Genomic DNA, 22,104 nt, shown 5'->3' with positions numbered 1-22,104 from the left:
GTTCCCGCCCCCACTTGACTGACGGCTCGGCCCCGGCGCCGCCCTCAGTCCCCAGGCGCAAGCTGACTAGGGTGGTTGGGACCGTTAGCTCGCCAGGCTGGCAGGCTCCGGGGCGCTACTCCACTGGCGGCCGGGATGGAGACGATGCGAGCGCAGAGGCTGCAGCCTGGTGTGGGCACCAGCGGGAGGGGCACTCTCCGAGCGCTGCGGCCCGGAGTGACTGGGGCCGCGGCTGCCGCCGCCACACCCCCTGCGGGCCCCCCGCCTGCCCCGCCGCCTCCCGCACCGCCCCCGCCGCCGCTGCTCCTGTCTGGGGCCCCGGGACTGCCCCTGCCCCCCGGCGCTGCCGGGAGCCCGGCAGTGCTGCGAGAGGCCGTGGAGGCCGTGGTGAGGAGCTTCGCCAAGCACACGCAGGGCTATGGCCGAGGTGAGTCTGCGAGTCCGGCCTCCTGCGCGACACCCTCTGTAAGGGAGCCTTGCTCCCGCAGTCCTCCGGATCGCTTTTCCTGGCAGGGAGCCCTCACATGCATTTCCTTTTGGGGAGTTTCCTTCTGGGCTACGCACACGCACAGACGCACACACATACACGTTTAAGCCTCCTGCCTCCTCCCGTTACTGAGTTATTAATATATTCTCCAGGGACCCTTTTTCAGACACAATCCGCTTCTCTTCCTAAGCTTTTCTCCTTTCGAAATGGAATTCCTTCTCTAGCTTAATACCTTAACATCTCTCTGCCTTTGAGAACCAGTCCCCATTGTGTGGAGTCCTGTCTTTTATTTCAGATGCAGTTTCTCGTCCACACCCTCTCAATCTTTCCTCTGTGATCTCTGCAGTTCTTGGACTCCCTCTTAATTTGCTTCAGCTCCTTAACCTTGACTTTTATATTCTTTACTTACTTCACTCTGAAATTTCAGGGCAACTTCAGATTTACTGCGGAACTCGGTAGTGCCTTTGCAAGTTACTCGTAATAATTGTGCATTTAAATCCGGACCTGTACCATTGATCCCACAGCAGCTTCCTGTGGCTTAGTACCTGACTTTGGTATCTTTTTTAGTATGGAGACTCACAACTCCGGCCTTGCTGTCTGGCTCTGTTTTCCTGGCCCTTGCCCAGGAACTGAGGATAAATCCCAGGCCTTGGCTCTTTCAATCCTAAATTCTGTGGAAATGCGCCAGGTTAGAAACTCTATTTGGGTTAGAAATCTTCGTCTTAAAGATGTCTAATTTCTGGAAAGAGGGATGTGAGGGTTTTCTTTGTCGTTTTTGTTTAACCAGTGTAGTTTCCTGTCTGAGTTTGACTTACAGATTTATAGTGTAAGTAACAAGAAAGATATAGTGAAGGGTATAGAATACAGAATTTAAGCCTGGAATTTATAAGACATCCCTCCTGGCCAGGCGTGGTGGCTCACGCCTGTAATCCCAGCACTTTGGGAGGCCGAGGCGGGCGGATCACGATGTCAAGAGATCGAAACCATCCTGGCCAACATGGTGAAACCCCCTCTCTACTAAAAATACTAAAATTAGCTGGGCTTGGTGGCACGCGCCTGTAGCCCCAGCTACTAGGGAGGCTGACGCGGGAGAATTGCTTGAACCAGGGAGGCGGAGGTTGCAGTGAGCCGAGATCGTGTCACTGCACTCTAGCCTGGCGCCTGGCGACAAAGCAAGACTTTCTCAAAAAAAAAAAAAAAAAAAAAAAAAAGACATTCCTCTGCTTGGCCAGGTCCTGCTTGACCTGGAAATGACTCTACCTTTAATTTCTAGTTTAACAATATAGAGAAAAGTTACAGGGCTTTTCTGTAGATTTTCTTTTTTTAAGAAAGTTTAGCCGGGCGCGGTGGCTCACGCCTATAATCCCAGCACTTTGGGAGGCCGAGGCGGGTGGATCACGAGGTCAAGAAATCGAGACCATCCTGGTCAACAAGGTGAAACCTCGTCTCTACTAAAAATACAACAATTAGCTGGGCACGATGGTGCATGCCTGTAGTCCCAGCTACTCGGGAGGATGAGGCAGGAGAATTGCTTGAATCCAGGGGGCGGAGGTTGCAGTGAGCCGAGATCGTGCCATTGCACTCCAGTCTGGGCAACAACAGCGAAACTCCGTCTCAAAAGAAAAAAAAGAAAGAAAGAAAGTTTAGTGAAAAGAGCACACACAGGCTTTGGAGATCTTTGTCACTTACCAGCTAAATTTTTTGGGAATGGACTTAACCTCACTGAGCTTCAGTTTCCTTAAGGGTTGCAATATGGATTAACCGAAACATTGCAACTGCCATATAATGGGTACCTAAAAATGATTGTTAGCTCAAATTTGTTGGTTCATCATTCCTGAGGTAGAACATGGTTCATTTTTTCCCACTCTTAAATCCTGATAATGTAAACGCAAAAATTCCTATGAAAACAGATTTTTAGAGCCATTTTGCTGTGTGTGCCTAATGATTCATTTATCATCAGTTTCCCTTTGTTCTTCATACAATTTGAACTCCTACTATAGGGCAGGCACACTGCCAGGTGCTGGGGATGCAAATGGATGAATCCGAAACTCATGAGGAAATATTGTTATTTTTCCAATGTAATCCCTGGATTTAACAAGGCTGTGTGATGGAACTGCTATTGGCTACTGTCCTACTACTTGAAGTCTCTAAGTCAAGACAAGGGAAGGTTTTTGCCTCTGGGCACAGGAGGAGCCCCTAGTAGTCACATTGAATCTGAAGGCTTCCATAGGCATTTATTAACGTTATAGAGGAGTACACCCTTTTTCTTGTCTGTGTTACCTGAAGAGCCTCTGCTTTGGCTCCTAAACTGGGCATCCTGTAAAAACTTTCATATCTTTAGCAAGGATGAGGGAACAAGTGGATTGTGCTGACAAAAGGCAATTAGTCAGGCTTCAGACTCTGTGGTGATTTTCTTTCCTATCTCCCCATCCTCCCATCGCAGTCTTTCTCATTATTCTTGAGTTTCTCATTTCCAGTCTGGGTGTCCAGCCAGTACTTTAGGAGAGTCTGGCAGATAGTTCAGCTTCAGGCAAGCAGAATCTCCGCCCAGTTGGCTCAGAAGTTCTTCACCACATGGAATCACTTATTCTGCTTCAATTCTTAGGCAAAGCTGCCACTGGCATGTACTCACATACCCTTGTGACTGATGGCATGGTATTTGGGGGAATGGCTGTATTCCCCTGAATACAATTTACTTTGGCCTCTGACTAGACAATTCATTCCCTCATCCAGCAATGCTTTACCACATCACCTTCAATTAACATCCTTCATCTTCTTCCTGAATGCTCCAAATTCACCTTTTCCAGTCAGTCTTTAGATCTACCTTCACTCATGTGAGGATATCAGTATTTATTTATTTATTTATTTAAAAACACTTTTCTGTCCTTTATCTGTCTCCCTCACCAACTTACACAAGATACACGCATAGCTCCGTATTCTGTAGGATCTTAATAAGTTTGTAGTGCATGGGATTTGGAATCAGAGGACCCAGCCCTGCCAAATAGTTGGTTGTGTGATCTTGGAGATGTTGCTTAATCTCTGTATGCCTCATCTGTTCTCTGCATTCATTTGACAAATATTTATTGATCACCAGATGCAGTGGTGGACAAGGCAGATACTTAGTCCCTGTCTTGATGGACCTCACAGTCCACTTTACCGAGCATGTGTGAGGATTAATGGTGTAAAGCAGGCTAGCCCAATACAAAGAGGATTGACTTTGGAGCCAAACAAACATTGTTTCTAAATCCAATTCTGCCATTTCTGGCCTGTTCCTTAACTTGCTTACTTTTTGTAAAATGAATATTATAGTACTTATCCTGATAGTTTTGTGTGGATTAAATGAGATAACGAATAGAAAGCATGCAGCACGCGGTACTCGGTGTGGTTGCTATTATTGTGCATTTGGAAATGCTTTGGAAACTGTAAATGATAGGTATTGTTCTGGATTACCATTTACTTTGCCATCTTTTTTCTATGGCATATAGTCTCTTTCTGATGTTTGACATCTGGCAATCTCTAAACTGGCAGGATTGAGTAATTCACTTTCCTTGCTCTGTAGCTGCTACTTTCCTTCTTCAAATGTGTTGTTTTAGGATTGTTACTATCCTTTTATATAGCAATATGGCTGCATGATTGGAGATTTTGCCCTGCTATTCCACTAAGTTGAACAAATGAATCTTGTGTTGTATTTTCTGTTTAGTTGCTCCTTTTCCTCAGAATCACAGATGGCTTCTTTTCTGTAAGTGACTGGAGTTAAATGGGTTGGGCTGAATAGCTCCAATTTTTGGAAATGCTGGATTAGTCCCTTATAACGGTTTCCTGTGGCGGCTGTAACAAATTATCACAACTTTAGTGGCTTAAGCCAACAGAAATTTATTCTCTCATAGTTCCGGAGGCCAGAAATCCAAAATCAGTATTACTGGGCCAAAATCAAGGTGTTGGCAGGGCTGTGCTCCCTCAAGAAGCTCTAGGGGAGAACCCGTTCCTTATCTCTTCTAGCTTCTGGTGGCTGCTGACATTGATTTTTTACTTGGTTTAGTACTGTATCACTATAATCTCTGCGTCTGTGACTCCTCCTCTTCTGTGTTTTGTCAAATATGTCTCTTTTTTTTTTAAGAGATGGAATCTTGCTCTGTTGCCCAGGCCATACTGCAGTGGTGCAATCATAGCTCACTGCAGCCTGGAACTGCTAGGTTCCAGTAATCCTCCCGCCTCAGCCTCCCAAGTAGCTAGGAATACAGGGGCATGTCACCACACCTGACTGATTTTGTGAAAACATTTGTAGAGACAAGATCCCATGATGTTGCCCAGGGTGGTCTTTTTTTTTTTTTTTTTTTTTTTTTTTTTTTTTTTTTTTAATAAAGATGGGGTTTCACCATGACGGCCAGGCTGGTCTTGAACTCCTGACCTCAGGTGATCCACCCACCTTGGCCTCCCAAAGTGCTAGGATTACAGGCGTGAGCCACTGCGCCCTGCCCAGGGTGGTCTTGAACTCCTGGCCTCAAGTGATCCTCCTGCTTTGGCCTCCCAAAATGCTGGAATTACTGGCATGAGTCAATGTGCCCAGCCTGCCTCCCTAGGGCCCACCTATATAATCTAGGTAATTTCCCCATCTCAAATCATTTAAACCCATCTGCAAAGTCTTTGCCAGATAAAGTGACATTCACAGGTTCCAAGGATTAGGATATGGACATTTTGGCAGGTGGCATTATTCAGTCTACCAGAGTCGCCTCTCAAAGTCACTGTTAACTTTGCAGTCTCTCCTTCCAAAGAGACTGTGTACTGTGGGCTATTTAGGGGCAGATGTACCTTCTAAAGATTGAAATGGGAAATAGATGAAATATTTTTAACCAATTTCCCTATCTTCCATAATAATGTGAATAGGGTCAGTCTTTCTCATCATCCTATATGATCAAGGAGAATCTTTTTATAATCTCTTAATTTCATTATCACTTTATTCCTCCTCCTCCACCACAAAGTTGCATTTATTCTTTCCTTTTATTTTTGTTAATTACTTTCCTGACAAGGTTGTATTTATCCTTATGATATAACAATTTTACTGTAGTTTCATATTGTTTTAATATTTTTATCCTGGCCAGGCATGATGGCTCATGCCTGTAATCCCAACACTTTGGGAGGCTAACACAGGAGGACTGCTTGAACCTTAGGGTTTGAAACCAGCCTGGGCAACATATGAGACCCTATTTCTACAAAAAATTTTTTTAAATTATCCAGGCATGGTGTTGTGCACCTTGTAGTCCCAGACACTCGGGGAGCTGAGGTGGGAAGTCAAGGCTGCAGTGAGCTGTGATTGTGCCATTGCATTCTAGCCTCGGCCATAGAGCAAGACCCTGCCTCAAAAAAATAAATGTTTTTAGGCAGGCACAGTGGCTTATTCCTATAATCCCAGGACTTTGGGAGGCCGAGGTGGGAGGATCACCTGAAGTCAGGAGTTCAAGGCCAGCCTGGCCAACATGGCGAAACCCCATCTCTACTAAAAATATAAAAATTAGCTGGGTGTGGTGGTGTGGGCCTGTAATCCCAGCTACTCAGGAGGCTGAGGCAGGAGAATTGTTTGAACCTGGGAGACGGAGTTTGTTGTGAGCTGAGATTATGGCACTGCATTCCAGCCTGGGTGACAGAGCGAGACTTTGTCTCAAAAAAAAAAAAGTTTTTATTTTGGCTGAAAGGATCACTATTTCTCATTCCACTTAGACGTTTATATATTTTATCTCCTAAAGGCAAACACTAAATTATTCTCTTTTTTGTTATTCAACAGCAGGGTATAAGCACTGAAATATTCCTATCTTGGTCTTTCTTGTGAGGGATTTTGAGAAAACAATTGTCAAATGTGTATATCTCAGCCATCCCTACCCTTACACCTAAATGTTCTTTAGGCATCCTTATGTAAACCATTATATCCATGGCTCCTTACTGAAAATATGATAAAAAAAAAAAAGTGGGCACTCCACACATACACATGCACAAATATTCATGCACATACTCACATAATTTTACTTAACATTTTTAAGGAAGCTTGTGAACCCCCGTGAAGCTCAGCTATGGACTGGACCTTGGAGCCTGGGTTAAGATTCCCAAATTGGAAAGAATATTAGCCCCAGGATATCCAGATTCATGCCCCAACTCTGCCATAGCTATGTGACCTCAAACAAGTCCTCTGTCCTTCCTTAGCTTGGATCTTAGCTTAGAGATCCTTAGCTTAGAGATCATGGACTAGATGATCTCTAAAGTTCCTTCCAGCTCTAAAAATGAATGAGTCTAGAAGCATTTTCAAATGCAAATCACAACTGCTTTTTTCTTGACCACTTTGCCCAATTATCATTTCCTATTCACATTTGTAAAATAAGACTCCCCACATCCCTTGGCTTTTAGTAATCATTAAAAAATGGTTCTCTAGTCTGTGCCAAGAAGTGTTTAACTGGATAGAGACTGAAAACATCCTTTTTTAAATAGGACCTTCCCAATTATGGTGGTCTCCTCCTCTTCCTCTTTATTCCAGTATTCTCCCTGTTGTTTGCATGTCAGGAGAGCTGTCACCCAGTGCATTGTGCTAAACTGTCTCAAAGAGGGAACTGGAGCTGAAAAGATCTCAAGGAAAGAACAAAGATGGCAGAGCTTTCTGGTCAGTATTGACCTTTGAAGAGCCCTGCCAAAACCAAGGGTGGGAAAGAGAGTTTCCCTTTCATGCTGGATCTTTTTTTTAGTTTTTAAATTTAAATTAAAAATTTTTTTTGCCCATGACAGAGTCTCAGGAGGTCTTGATGACATGTGTTCTCATGCTGTCTTTTAATAGAAGAATGAGCATTCTTAGAAGTCAGTTAAATATATGTTATTAAAAAGAGTTTATCCTGCTTCTCAGACTCAGGCTAGTACATGAGCGTTTGTTTAGTCACAGAGCAGGCATCATTTATTATTGGCCACTGATTTTAAATTCTTTCCTTGCTGGGTGCGGTCGCTCATGCCTGTAATCCCAGCACTTTGGGAGGCCGAGGCAGGTGGATCACCTAAGGTCAGGAGTTCGTGACCAGCCTGACCAATATGGTGAAACCCTGTCTCTACTAAAAATATGAAAATTAGCTGGGTGTGGCAGTGTATGCCTGTAATCCCAGCTACTCGGGAGGCTGAGGCAGGAGAACTGCTTGAACCCAGGGGGTGGAGGTTGCAGCGAGCTGAGATTGTGCCATTGCACTCCAGCCTTGGCAACAGAGCAAAACTCCATCTCTAAAATAAACAAAATAAATTCCTTGCTTGCGGGAACTGTGTGTTATTCTTTGCCTGCCCAATGCTTAGAATAATGGCATGTACCTATTCAGTGCTCAAATTTTTGCATGTGTATATGACAGCCATGAAAATGTGCATTTCAGATCGCCTACTGCAGGGAACATAAGTAACAGCCTCAGCTACTGCCCACTCTGGGCCATCCATAACCATATTTGCACCACAGAGTTGCACATTTGCATCCATAGGCACATTTGCAGGAACTGTGCTTCCGCTTCCTGTATGTTCTCCCAGCCAATGACTGAGCACATCCCGGGTATTAACACAGGCAGATGCTGGTGAGATGTGGGATTCCTTTGGCACGAGGACTTCTCACTGGCTTAGCCAAATCCTTTTCAAAACTGTGCTGTAGTCTGAGACTGTCATATCTAGACCTCATTCTTTCCCTCTCTTCCACAGTTGTCAGAGCTTTGCTGGGCTTGGAAGGCTCTCCCTGTCGTCTCCTACTTCCTCCCCAAAAAATCTCTTGCAGTTGCCTATCCCATCTTGGTGTCTTCCTGGCAGATCTGAATTAAGGAAATATGAAAGAATGGATGAGGCTTTGTTGCGATTAAGAGTAGGAGAAGAGAGGCCGGGCATGATGGCTCACACTATTGGGAGGCCGCTTGAACTCAAAAGTTTGAGACCAGACTGGGCAACATAGTGAAACCCTGTCTCTACAAAAAATACAAAAATTAGCCGGGCATGATGGCATGTGCCTGTGGTCCCAGCTAGTCAGAGACTAAGGTTGGAGGATGCTTGGGCCTGGGATGTGGAGGTTGCAGTGAGCTGAGATCACTCCACTGCACTCCAGCCTGGGCAATAGAGAGTTTTTTTTTTTTCAAAAAAAAAAAAAAAAAAAAAAAAAGGCCAGACTCAGTGGCTCCCAAAGTAATCCCAGCACTTTGGGAGGCTGAGATGAATGGATCAAGAGGTCAGGAAATCAAGACCATCCTGGCTAACACTGTGAAACTCCATCTCTACTAAAAATACAAAAATAAAATTAGCTGAACATGGTGGCACATGCCTGTAGTCCCAGCTACTTGGGAGGCTCAGGCAGGAGAATCCCTTGAACCCAGGAGGCAGAGGTTGCAGTGAGCTGAGATCGTGCCACTGCACTCCAGCCTGAGTGACAGAGCGAGACTCTGTCTCAAAAAAAAAAACTGAAAAGGGAGAGTGGTCAGTTTCTTGTAAGATATTGGAGAGCACGTGTGATAATGATAATTTATTATTATGAGGCTTTAGCTAAAACTATTTGAAATGTTTGGAATCCTAGAGTCAATGTGATCCTTTCTAAAAGTAAACTGATCTCATCCCTCCTTTTTTTTTTTTTTTTGAGACAGAGTCTTGCTCTGTCGCCCAGGCTGGAGTAGTGCAATCTTGACTCACTGTAACCTCTGCCTCCTGGGTTCAAGTGATTCTCCTGTCTCAGCCTCTTGAGTAGCTGGGATTACAGGAACGTGCCATCACACCCAGCTAATTTTTGTATTTTTAGTAGAAATGGGGTTTTTCCATGTTGGCCCAGGTGGTCTTGAACTCCTGATCTCAGGTGATCTGCCCACCTCGGCCTCCCAAAGTGCTGGGATTATAGATGTGAGCCACCATGCCCCATCTCTTTTTTAAAAGTTATTTTTCAGCCGGGCGTGGTGGCTCACGCCTGTAATCCAAACACTTTGGAGGCCAAGGTGGACAGATCACCTGAGGTCAGGAGTTCAAGACCAGCCTGACCAACATGGTGAAACTCCGTCTTTAAAAATAAAATAAAATAAAATAAAAGTTATTTTTCCTCGGAGCTGAGTTCAGAAGAATCCCTCCTTCTTTTTAAAGTCTTCCAATTGCTTCCTATTACTCTAGGATAAAGCTAATACTCGATTGTAACATGGCCTAAAAGGCCTTACTTGGTCTGGTCCCTGCCTCTTCTTGCAACCTCATCTTACATTACCCTTCCCCTCACTCACTCTTTCATAGCCACAGTGATCAAGTCCCTTTATTCATCATGTTCCCTGCTGTCACGAGCCTTTGTACACGCTGCTCCTAATGCTCAGAATACTGTCCTCTCATCTCTTGCCTAGTGAATTCCTAGTCATACCTGAACTTAGATATTGCCTCCTCAGGGTAGCTTTCTTTGACCTTCTTAACTAGGTCAGATACTCTGACATCCATCACTCCTTTATAGAACTTGATCACAGCTGCAGTTTTACATTTGTTTGAGATTTGGTTAATATCTCTTTCCCTCTTTATACACTGTTGGCTACATAAGGAAAACGTAGGGGATGAGAGGAAGCATTCTAGAATACAGTGTCCAGTCTGGAGTTTGATTTTAGCCTACTTACAACTAATAAATTAGCCACTTATTGTTTCATGGATGCTGGCAGAAGTCAAGAGACTTCAAGATCAGAGACAAAGGACTTTATTATTCATAGCACAGCAAGTAGCATGAGCATCATGTCTTTATTAGTTCTCCTTGCCTCCTCCCAAGTCCAACGCAGAGGGCTAAGGTAGATACTTGCATAGGCCATGGGTTGCTTCACAACAGAGGAACACTTATAGAACATGCAGCTTGTGGAACTTGCCGTTTTAGAACAAGCTGAAGCAAGCTTGTTCTTTATCTGAGTGAAGACAGTACCTCATCTCTCAAGATTTCTTGCTATAAGCAGAGTCCTGAAAAATAGCCCAAGTAAAGAGCAGTCAGGGTTTTGCAATCTTGGTGTACCTAGCAAGATGTGAAGGAGCATGAGAAACCCATGGAGGCCTGCTTCTTTTTAAAGTCCTCCAACTGCTTCCCATTGCATTACTTCCCATCCCAGCATATAGTTCCTCCAAAAATCATTTATACCCAGGTAAAGCCTCAAAAGAGAAATTTTCTCTCTAACCCCCATGCCCTGGCTTCTGTTACTCATAGTATATACATAGTATTGTAGGTTGAAAAAGGAATCTGGCAATGATGTGCTCACTAGAAGCACAGGCTTGAGAATGGTTATAAGGGCTATATTTCCTTAAGCCAGCAGTATTGCATAAAAGAATACTCACTGGAACCAAGACTGTTCGAGTTTGAATACTCAGACTGCTACTTTCTAGCTGGTATAACCTTGGGCAAGTTATTTAACCTCTCTATACCTCATTTCCCTCATCTGTAAAATAGGGATAGTAGGCTGGGTGCGGTGGTTCACGCCTGTGATCCCAGCACTTTAGGAAGCCAAAGTGGGTAGAGCACGAGGTCAGGAGTTCAAGACCAGCCTGGCCAATATGGTGAAACCCCATCTGTACTAAAAATGCAAAAATTAGCCGGCCGTGGTGGTGCACGCCTGTAATCCCAGCTACTCAGGAGGCTGAGGCAGGAGAATTGCTTGAACCCGGGAGGCAGAGGTTGCAATGAGCTGAGATTGCACTACTGCACTCCAGCTTGGGTGATAGAGCAAGACTCCATCTCAAAAAAAAAGAAAAAAAATAGGGATAGTAAAAATTTCTGCTTCATAAAGTTGCTGTGATTAAACATGTAAAGCAGTCACAGAAATGACTGATATACAATAAGTTTTCAATACATGTTAGCACTTATTGTGGTGGTGGTGGTTATTATCCTGGGCCAGCTAACCAACTGTGGAATAATCTACTTGTATTTCATCAGGCAGTGATAAATGGTCTGCTGACATTGGGAACTCTGCCTCCAAAATTTAGGTTATTCTAGGACTTAGTTAAAATGTGAACTATTCAGATTGGAGGTGGGATTGAAAAAATATTTAAATAAAATGTGAAGTAGAAAAGTGGTGAAGGAGGGTAGGCATACTCTGGTCTTCCTAGGCAAATTAACTTAATCACAGCCTAGGTTATTAATTTAAATGCTTTTAAATGATGATAGGTAGGGAGCTAAGAGGCAGGCTCTTAATGTAGGTACAGATTACAGGTACTGTATTGAAATATAGTACCACTTGGAGGTGTTCTCATTGCTGAACTTAACTACTTCTCTTTTGTAGTGAATGTGGTGGAGGCACTTCAGGAATTCTGGCAGATGAAGCAATCCCGTGGGGCTGACTTGAAGAATGGGGCTCTAGTGGTTTATGAGATGGTTCCCTCCAACAGCCCTCCTTATGTCTGCTATGTCACCCTGCCTGGGGGAAGTTGCTTTGGGAGTTTCCAGGTAAGACTTGTGAGGTGACAGTAGCAAAGGTAAACGCTTAGATGTTAGTAAGGGCTTTCTCCACCACTTTGGCCATTAAACTGCCTGAAATCATATATTTAAGGACCTAAATCAATTCTGGGAAAATTATTCTGACAAGCGTCTGAGGCCCACTTGACCATAATGGAACCTCAGTACCATGCTTTCCTTTCAAAAACAAACCCATTTTGAATTTGAGCAGTTATGAATATGCCCTTGTTCAGCATATCAGACTACCAGCATCCAACCCATGCTCTGATCTGGCTTCAGTTATTATTGCATTCCAACTTTCTTCCATGTCTTATTGAGGATATAGAACAGCAGTATTCCTTGCATCCAATGCTTTTTCATAGGCAATTACTAAAGAAAGCAGTGTTGGAGTTCTCTAAGAGGTCAAATCGGAGGCACTATGTGTGGTGGAAACAGTACTCATCAAAGAGTTAGGAGATCCAAATTCCCATTCTTCTGAATGTCAATGGGGCAAATCTGTGGGCCTCACTTTTCCCATCTAACATGAAGGAGATAGGTTAGATTATTTCTAAAGTCTTTTCTGTACTAACATTCTACAATTATATTAAATACCTATGATGATAAAAAGAATGGTTGCCATTATGAGGTAGTGAGAAATTATGGACTAGTATGAATATTCTCATCAAAGATCGATTTTTTACATTGCAGACAGGGAAGCAGCCTTCAGAAATGTCAAATTTAAAAGTCTGAAATGGGGTCAGGTGCGGTGGCTCATGCCTGTAATCTGAACACTTTGGGAGGCTGAGGCGGGTGGATCACAAGGTCAGGAGTTCGAGACCAGCCTGGATAAGATGGTGAAACCCTGTCTCTACTAAAAAAAAAAAAAAAAAAAAATTAGCCGGATTCAGTGGCAGGCACCTGCAATCCCAGCTACTCAGGAGGCTGAGGCAGGAGAATCGCTTGAACCCAGGAGGTGGAAGTTGCAGTGAGCCACTGCACTCTAACCTGGGCAACAGAACAAGACTCTGTCTCAAAAAAAAAAAAGGTCTGAAATGGAATTTAGAGAAAATAATAAACACCTTTGCTCTGTTTTCCATATGGTTTGTGTAACCCTTAGACAAGGTTAAAAGCCCTGCTATGTGTCTCCATAACACCTTGAACTTCCCTATCATATCACTTATTACAACATATCATATTGTCTCTCCTAGTGCACTACGTTGCATGTAGGCAAAGACTGTCTTCTTTCACTACTATCTTTGAGTAATTAATTATGTCGACAGTTCAAACGGGTATTTTTCACGTTCAGTGATTATATGCTGACTTCAGCAGCCTTCCTTGTTCTGCATTCAGTTTGGTATGAGCTACAGCCCTCTCCAGTTCCTTAATGACTTCAGGATGTTGAATCAAAATTATGTTTCCAAACATCCCAACCACTTTACAATAAAAACCTTGGAAAGTATGTTGAACACAACTGATTTATCCAAAAAGCATCTTAGTGTTTTCTGTCTCAAGCGTTTCCCTCCCACTGTTCCTTCCTCCCTCTCAGATGCACAAATAAATATATTCTCACTCTTTCTCCCCTGCCTAGTTTTGCCCCACAAAAGCTGAGGCCCGGAGAAGTGCTGCAAAGATTGCACTAATGAATTCTGTGTTTAATGAACATCCTTCCCGAAGAATCACTGATGAGTTCATTGAGAAGAGTGTCTCTGAGGCCCTGGCATCTTTCAATGTAAGTTACATGGAGCTGGAAGGAAGGAGAGTGGGGGATGGGAGAACTGGCCAGTTGGGAAGTTGTAAATTACTGTGAAACAGAAAATGAATTCTGGTTTTCTTTCTGGTCCACTTCTCTGTTCTTTTGGTCTGTTCTCTGTCAGTCTGTTGTGTCATGTGCTCCACATGTCTCAGTCTCTAATGCTATACCTGTTTATGTGTTTTTTGCTGTTTTGTCTCTTTTATTGTCTCTTTGGTATCTAGAAACCTTTAATTCCAGATTTATGGAATTGTAGGGCTATTCCAAAATGAAAATTGAGGTTGAATTTTGCTTTTGCTAATTTTGGCTTAAGACTTTAGTTCCTGCTGTCCTTTTTTTATCAGACTGTTTTTATTGTCACTTGTCTCCTGCCTCCATTACTTCATCTTATTGATAAAGAACCCGTTTATAATAAAATGTCTTGTTTTTTTAATCTATTTTAGGAACAAGGAGGATAATTTATTTACTCTCTTTATTTACAACTGTTCTTTCAAATGATGATGATAAAAAGAACCATAGTTAATCCTAATTGAGTATTTACCTTGTAGCAGGGACTCTTCTAGGGTTTACATGTATTTTATCTCATTTGATCATCACAACAATCCTATGAGGTGTAAGTACTATTATTGCCCCTATTTTACAGATGAGGAGACTAAAAACACAGAAGTAAAGTATTGCTTAATATAATATAGCTAGTAAATTGGTCACACCAAGATTAGAACCCAAGTTGACTTAATATAGAGTTACATCTTAGAAATTAACACTGCCAGCTAGGCGTGGTGGCTCATGCCTGTAATCCCAGCACTTTGGGAGGCCAAGGCGGTTGGATCACAAGGTCAGGAGTTCAAGACCAGCCTCGCCAAGATGGTAAAACCCCCGTCTCTACTAAAAATACATAAAAATAACTCAGGAGGTAGAGGTTGCAGTGAGCCGAGATCATGCCACTGCACTCTAGCCTGGGCAACAGAGCAAGACGCCATCTCAAAAAAAGAAAAAAAGAATTAACACCAATATCTTCCTTCCTTTCCACAAATTCATTAATAGTCAAACCAAGTATCTGTTCTATTTGCATTTAATTACATGTAGATGTAGTAATTACAGGCCAGGCAGGGTGGCTCATGCCTGTAATCCCAGCACTTTGAGAGGCTGAGGTAGGTGGATCACCTGAGGTCAGGAGTTTGAAACCAGCCTAGCCAACATGGTGAAACCCCATCTCTACTAAAAATATAAAAGAGGCCGGGCGCGGTGGCTCAAGCCTGTAATCCCAGCACTTTGGGAGGCCGAGGCGGGTAGATCACGAGGTCAAGAGATCAAGACCATCCTGGTCAACATGGTGAAACCCCGTCTCTACTAAAAATACAAAAAATTAGCCGGGCATGGTGGCGCATGCCTCTAGTCCCAGCTGCTCAGGAGGCTGAGGCAGGAGAATTGCCTGAACCCAGGAGGCGGAGGTTGCGGTGAGCCGAGATCGCGCCATTGCACTCCAGCCTGGGTAACGAGCGAAACTCCGTCTCAAAAAAAAAAAAAAAAAAAAATATAAAAGTTAGCCGGGCATGGTTCTGGGCACCTGTAATCCCAGCTACTCAGGAGGCTGAGGCAAAAGAACTATTTGAACCCGGGTGGCAGAGGTTGCAGCGAGCCAAGATCGTGCCATTGCACTCCAGCCTGAGCAACAGAGTAAGACTCTGCCTCAAAAAAAAAAAAAAAAAAAAAGAAAAACTAATCACATATACTAAATTACGTCAGTTATCTGCTTTGTGGATTAGTTGTTGAACACTTTATCAACAGTTGGTTTCCCTCTGTTATTTAGGACCCAGCCGTTTTTCTCCCATTATTCTTTGCCCCAATCAACAGTATCTGCAGGGAATAAAAACATTTTTATATTAATCCAAACCAAATAAAAAAAGAAAAAGCCAAGTAAAATTTTTTGGAAAGTATATTTGCTACTTTTAGGTCAACTAATAGTATTATAAAATGAATCAGGGCCAGGCGCGATGGCTCATGCTTGTAATCCCAGCACATTGGGAGGCAGATGCAAGCAGATTGCTTGAGGTCAGGAGTTTGAGACCAGCCTAGCCAACATGGCGAAACCCCATCTCAAACTAAAAATATAAAAACTGGCCGAGCACAGTGACTCACGCCTGTAATCACAGCACTTTGGGAGGCCGAGGTGGGTGGATCACTTGATGTCAGGAGTTCAAGACCAGCCTGACCAACATGGTAAAACCCCGTCTCTTCTAAAAGTACAAAAATTAGCTGGGCATGGTGGTGCACGCCTGTAGTCCCAGCTACTCAGGAGGCTGAGATGGGAGAATTGCTTGAACCTGGGAAGCAGAGGTTGCAGTGAGCCTAAATTCTGCCACTGCACTCCAGTCTGGGCAACAGACCAAGACTCAGTCTCAAAAAAAAAAAAAAAGAAAAAGAAAAAATACAAAAATTAGCCAGGCGTTGTGGCACATTCGTGGTGTAATGCCAGATACTCAGAGGGCTGAAGGATGAGAATTGCTTGAACCTGGGTGACAGAGGTTGCAGTGAGCCGAGATCATGCCATTGCACTCCATCATGGGCAACAAAGTGGGACTCTGTCTCAAAAAAAAAAAAGAAAAAAAAGACACAGTGGATTATGGAAAGCAGGATATGCAGTATTTATATGATCATGGGCTCTAAATTCATAGTTGACCAGGTGCAGTGGCTCATGCCTGTAATCCCAGTACCTTGGGAGGCTAAGTTGGGCGATCGCCTGAGGTCAGGAGTTCAAGACCAGCCTGGCCAACATGGGGAAATCCTGTCTCTACTAAAAATATAAAAATTAGCCCAGTGTGGTGGCAGGTGGCTGTAATCCCAGCTACTCGGGAGGCTGAGGCAGGAGAATCACTTGAACCGGGAAGCAGAGGTTGCAGTAAGCCAAGATTGCGCCATTGCACTCCGCCTACATGACAAGAGTGAAACTCCATCTCAATAAATAAATAAATAAATAAATTGTTATTGAAATTATGGTTCTAGGCTGAGTGTGGTGGCTCGCACCTGTAATTGTAGCACTTTGGGGGCTGAGGCAGGCAGATTACCTGAGCTCAGGAGTTGGAGACTGGTCTGGGCAACATGGCGAAACTCTATCTCTACCAAAAACACAATTAGCTGGGCATGGCGGCATGCACCTGTAGTCCCAGCTACTTGGGGGTCTGAGGCGGGAGTATCGCTTGAGACCAGGAGGTCAAGCCTGCAGTGAGCCAAGATTGCGCTACTACATTCCAGCCTGGGTGGCAAAGTAAGACACTGTCTCAAAAAAAAGAAAAAAGAAATTATGGTTCCTGGCTGAGCGCGGTGGCTCATGCCTATAATCCTAGCACTTTGGGAGGCTGAGGCGGGTGGATCACGAGGTCAGGAGTTTGAGACCAGCCTGGCCAATATGGTAAAACCTCGTCTCTACTAAAAAATACAAAAATTAGCCAGCTGTGGTAGTGCTGTACCTAGCTTGTAGTCCCAGCTAGTTGGGAAGCTGAGGCAGAAAAATCACTTGAACCCAGGAGGCAGAGGTTGCAGTGAACTGAGATTGTACCCTGCACTCCAATCTGAGCAGCATAGTGAGACTTCATCTCAAAAAAAAAAAAAAAAAAAAATGGTTCTGTAGTCGTCCTTTGGGATCTGTGTGGAATTGGTTCCAGGACCTTCCAGGGATACCTAAACCCAAGGATACTCAAGTCCTTCATATAAAATAGCACAGTACAGCCTGGGCAACATAAGGGGACTCCATCTTTACAAAAATTAAATAAAATAATTAGCCAGGTATGGAGGCACTTGACTGTGATCCCAGCTACTTGCGAGGTTGAGGAGGGAGGATCACTTGATCCCGGGGACGTCGAGGCTGCAGTGAGCCATGTCTGCACCACTGTACTCCAGCCAGGGTGACAGACAGAACAAGACAGTCTCAAAAAAAAAAAAAGTACAGTATTTGCATATAACCTATGCACATCCTCCCAAATGAATGCTTTAAATCATCTCTAGATTACTTATAATACCTAATACAATGTAAATTCTGGGCTGGGCGCGGTGGCTCACGCCTGTAATCCCAGCACTTTGAGAGGCCAAGGCGGGCGGATCACCTGAGGTCAGGGGTTCAGGACCAGCCTGGCCAACATGGTGAAACCCATCTCTACTAAAAATACAAAAATTAGCTGAGCAGGGTGGTGCATGCCTATAATCCTAGCTACTTGGGAGGCTGAGGCAGGAGAGTTGCCTGAACCCAGGAGGCAGAGGTTGCAGTGAGCTGAGATCACACCACTGCACACCATCCTGGGCGACAGAGTGAGAGTGAGACTCCATCTCAAAAACAAACAAATTTTTATTTTTAACTTAAATTTTATTTAATTCTCAAAACAATCCTTTAAGGTAGCTCTATGATTATCCCCATCTTACACATGAGGAAACTGCAGAACAGAGAGGTTAAATGACTTTACCAATCCCACACTATTTGTAGGAGCTCCACTCCATGCTCTTAACTTCTATGCTGTATTGGTTTTTATACATATTAGGCTTGAATGCAGGGCAGTGTGTCTTAATTGTAACCCTGCAGGGTTACATAACTAATAGAAGACACAATAGGCAAATGTCCAGAAGACCACACTGCTACCCAGAATTTCTCACAGTTATACCAGATTTAAGAAACTCAGTACAAGAATATAAAATATTTCATTAATTAATAATGTTTATACTGACTACAGTTGAAAAATAATAGTTTGAACATACTGGGTTAAATAAGATACATTATTAAAATTAATTTTAATTAATAAAATTAATTTTACCTGTTTTTTTTTGAGACAGAGTCTCACACTGTCATCCAGGCTGGAGTACAGTGGCCCGATCTCTGTAATCTCTGCCTCCCAGGTTCAAGTGATTCTCCTGCCTAAGCCTCCTGAGTAGCTGGGATTTACAACACCCACCACCACGCCTGGCTAATTTTTATATTTTTAGTAGAGATGGCAGTTTCACCATGTTGACCAGGCTGGTCTCGAACTCTTGACCTCAAGTGATCCACCCACCTTGGTCTCCCACGGTGCTGAGATTACAGGCCTGAGCCACTGCACCCAGACTTACCTCTTTATTTTATTTATTTATTTTTTTAATTTTTAAAAAATCTTTACCTCTTTATTTTTACTTTATGTGGCAGAGATAAAATTTTAAGTTAAATATGTGGGTTTCGCATGCCTTTTTTTTTTTTTTTTTTGGAGACTGAGTCTTGCTCTTGTTGCCCAGGCTGGAGTGCAATGGCACGATCTCAGCTCACTGCAACCTCCGCCTTCCAGGTTCAAGCAATTCTCCTACCTCAGTCTCCCGAGTAGCTGGAACTACAGGCATGCGCCACCATGCCTGGCTAATTTTTGTATTTTTTAGTAGAAATGGGGTTTCTCCATGTCGCTCAGGCTGATCTTGAACTCCCAACCTCAGGTCATCCATTCGCCTCAGCCTCCCAAAGTGCTGGGATTACAGGCGTGAGCCACTGTGTCCGGCCGCTTGCATTATATTTCTCTTGGACAATGCTACTGAAGATGATAATCCTGTTTGAAAATCTATTTGTCTTTTCTGTTCTTCTACTACCAGGGCAACAGGGAGGAAGCTGACAACCCAAATACAGGGATTGGTGCCTTCCGATTCATGCTGGAATCCAACAAGGGCAAATCAATGTTGGAGTTCCAGGTACTTTCCCATGTACTTCCTGGCTCTAATAACAAAGTCAGCCTGCTACTATAATATATAATGCCTCCTACTAATTCCTAACTCTGCCATACTGGAAAGGAAAGAAAGTTGTTACACTATTTTTCAAATCCTGGCCGGGCGCGGTGGCTCACTCCTGTAATCCCAGCACGTTGGGAGGCTGAGTTGGGTGGATCACTTGAAACCAGGAGTTTGAGACCAGCCTGGCCAACATGGCAAAGCTCCAGCTCTACTAAAAATACAAAAATTAGCTGGGTATGATGGCACATGTCTGTAGTCCCAGCTACTTGGGAGGCTGAGGCAGGAGAATTGCCTGAACCCAGGAAGGAGAGGTTGCAGTGAGCTGAGACTGCACCACTACAGTCCAGCCTGGGTGACAAAGCAAGTCTCTGTCTCAAATAGATAAGTAAATAAATAAATAAATAAATATTTTCCCTTTCCCAAAGGCCTATCAGAGTTAGTGATGAGATGCTTCTACAAATCCATTTTCTAAAAGGTTTCCCGTGTAATTCTGATGCAACCTCCCAATATACAATCACTGTCCTAGGCTGGGTGTGGTGGCTCATGCTTGTAATCCAAGCACTTTGGGTGCCAAGGCGGGCGGATCACCTGAGGTCGGGAGTTCAAGACCAGCCTGACCAACATGGTGAAACCCCGTTTAAAAAAAAAAAAAAATCACTGTCCTGGTACTTCCTATCCTCTTCCCCCAGGAGCTAATGACAGTTTTTCAACTGCTACACTGGAATGGCAGCCTTAAGGCCATGAGAGAAAGACAATGCTCTCGGCAGGTAAGAGTTTATGAGTGGGGGCGAATGGGGGGAGCAGAATCTGTCAGTACTCTTTTAAGGTGTTACTATGTTACAAATAAGGTCTACAGTGACCTACTGTTGAGAATATTGAAAGCCTTACCTAAGTAGCCTCTTCATTCCTATAATCTTTCCTGTTTAAATCTTAGCTGTGATTGTCTATCTTGCTTCTCCCACTAGGAAGTTTCCTTTAAGAATCTCCTTGAAGGACTCAGGTGCTGACCTCAGTTAGGTCTCTAAAGCTAAGAGTTCCTAGTCCCAGTTGGGTCAGTGTGGTATGACATGAATATTTACCTTCTCAATAATGTTCACATTCCCCTCCCCTACTAGGAGGTGTTGGCTCATTATTCACACCGGGCCCTGGATGATGATATTCGCCACCAAATGGCCTTGGACTGGGTGAGCCGGGAGCAGAGTGTGCCAGGGGCACTGTCTAGAGAGCTGGCCTCCACTGAGCGGGAGCTGGATGAAGCTCGACTGGCAGGCAAGGAGCTGCGCTTCCACAAGGAGAAGAAAGATATTCTCATGCTGGCTGCTGGGCAGTTGGGCAATATGCATTCTTCCAACTGCTAGGCATCCACCCGCATACTCGCCATCCTTTCCACAGCCTTTTTTGTATGTCTCCTTTCTAAGATTTAGGATGATTTTTTGTACATACTTTCTCAATTTTATACTTAAATATATATATATATATATATATATATATATGTATGTATAAATTCTACACCTAGATTCCTATTTGCTAAGAGATCCCTTTTCTTACTTCCAGTTTTTGGATGCGGTTTTATTTGCAACATCTTTACTCCACTTTACAAGAAAGAGCAGGTTGTCTTTGAAGCTCTGTTAGCTCTTAAACTTCCAAATTACCTCTGTAGTCATTTCAGTAGCACTACAAGATTAACTCAGTGTTCATGTCTCCCTCTTTTCAAATATCAGGATAAGGATTATGTGACCCATCCTCACTGTCATTCCTGCTTCCTCTTGGGCTCAAACAGGGTACAAGTATGAAGATACTGAACCTGCTTGGTATCCCTTTCCTCCCACCAGTACCTTATTCCTTCTCTGCCTCCAAATGCCGCTTTGTTTTGAGGCTTCCCTACCTTATTATTCTGAAGGAAGAAGAGACCTTGCTTCTGAAACCATTCCTAAGAAACTGCCCAGGGACAAGGTAAATTACAAACAATTCATGGGAGTTTACTACCTAACTGCCTTCTAGGGCATCTGTATACCATACTAGTAGTCTAGATTTCTGGATATATACTCTACAGTAAGATGGGGGTTTTGTTTGAAACTGATTATCTTTCAGTATTTCTTCTGCACATCTCCCCTCCTCACCCAGCTTAGTTAAACCCTGTGTTTAGACCTTCCTGCCTGCAGATATTAGTAGAAGGTAAAACATATTTTCATATTTTCCTTCACCCAACATTTTATTTTCTGGAAGCGTTATCAGTCCTATTTGGAGGATATGTTCTCCATATTCCTGCTAAGTTGCTGCTGTTTACTACCTTAGATTCTCATTTGTTTTCTCTCTTTTCTTTCTTCTTCTTCTACATTAACATGAGTTCATCAGAAAAATTAAATGAGACTTTAGTATTTTGGCACTTCCTAATTGATACCTTGGGAGGCTGCAGTTAGGGAAAGAGAATCAATGATCAGCTATTTGTGTGGTTGTTTTTTTTTTTTTTTCTGGATACAGAGTCTTGCACTGTTACTCGGACTGGAGTGCAATGGCATGATCTCAGCTCACTGTAACCTCCACCTCCCAGGTTCAAGTGATTTTCCTGCCTCAGCCTCCCAAGTAGTGGGGATTACAGGCACATGCCACCATGCCCAGCTACATTTTGTATTTTTAGTAGAGACAGGGTTTTACCATGTTGGCCAGGCTGGTTTTGAACTCCTGACATCAAGTAATCCACCTGCCTTGGCCTCCCGAAGTGCTGGGATTACAGGC

General features: G+C 43.6%; 1 protein-coding gene across 2 annotated transcripts; it reads left to right on the top strand.

Annotated features, from left to right (window-relative positions):
• The first annotated feature begins 23 nt into the window (after nucleotides 1–23).
• On the top strand, nucleotides 24–21,814 carry LIX1L (limb and CNS expressed 1 like). Of its 2 annotated transcripts, XM_032268893.1 has the most exons (6): nucleotides 24–427; nucleotides 11,737–11,900; nucleotides 13,477–13,617; nucleotides 19,234–19,329; nucleotides 20,058–20,135; nucleotides 20,484–21,814. In XM_032268893.1, exons 1-6 carry the CDS (start codon nucleotides 136–138, stop codon nucleotides 20,724–20,726), a joined length of 1,014 nt encoding a protein of 337 aa, XP_032124784.1. In that variant the 5' UTR covers nucleotides 24–135; the 3' UTR covers nucleotides 20,727–21,814. The 2 variants fall into 2 exon arrangements, with proteins under 2 accessions (XP_032124784.1, XP_032124786.1); XM_032268895.1 differs by lacking the exon at nucleotides 19,234–19,329.
• Nucleotides 21,815–22,104: the final 290 nt, after the last annotated feature.

This window comes from Sapajus apella, unplaced genomic scaffold (genome assembly GCF_009761245.1).
Source record: "Sapajus apella isolate SASKATOON/1434 unplaced genomic scaffold, GSC_monkey_1.0 scaffold187, whole genome shotgun sequence".
NCBI classification, from domain to species: domain Eukaryota; kingdom Metazoa; phylum Chordata; class Mammalia; order Primates; family Cebidae; genus Sapajus; species Sapajus apella.
The sequence above is the reverse complement of the archived record's forward strand: the minus strand, read 5'-3'. Positions and strand labels throughout refer to the sequence as shown.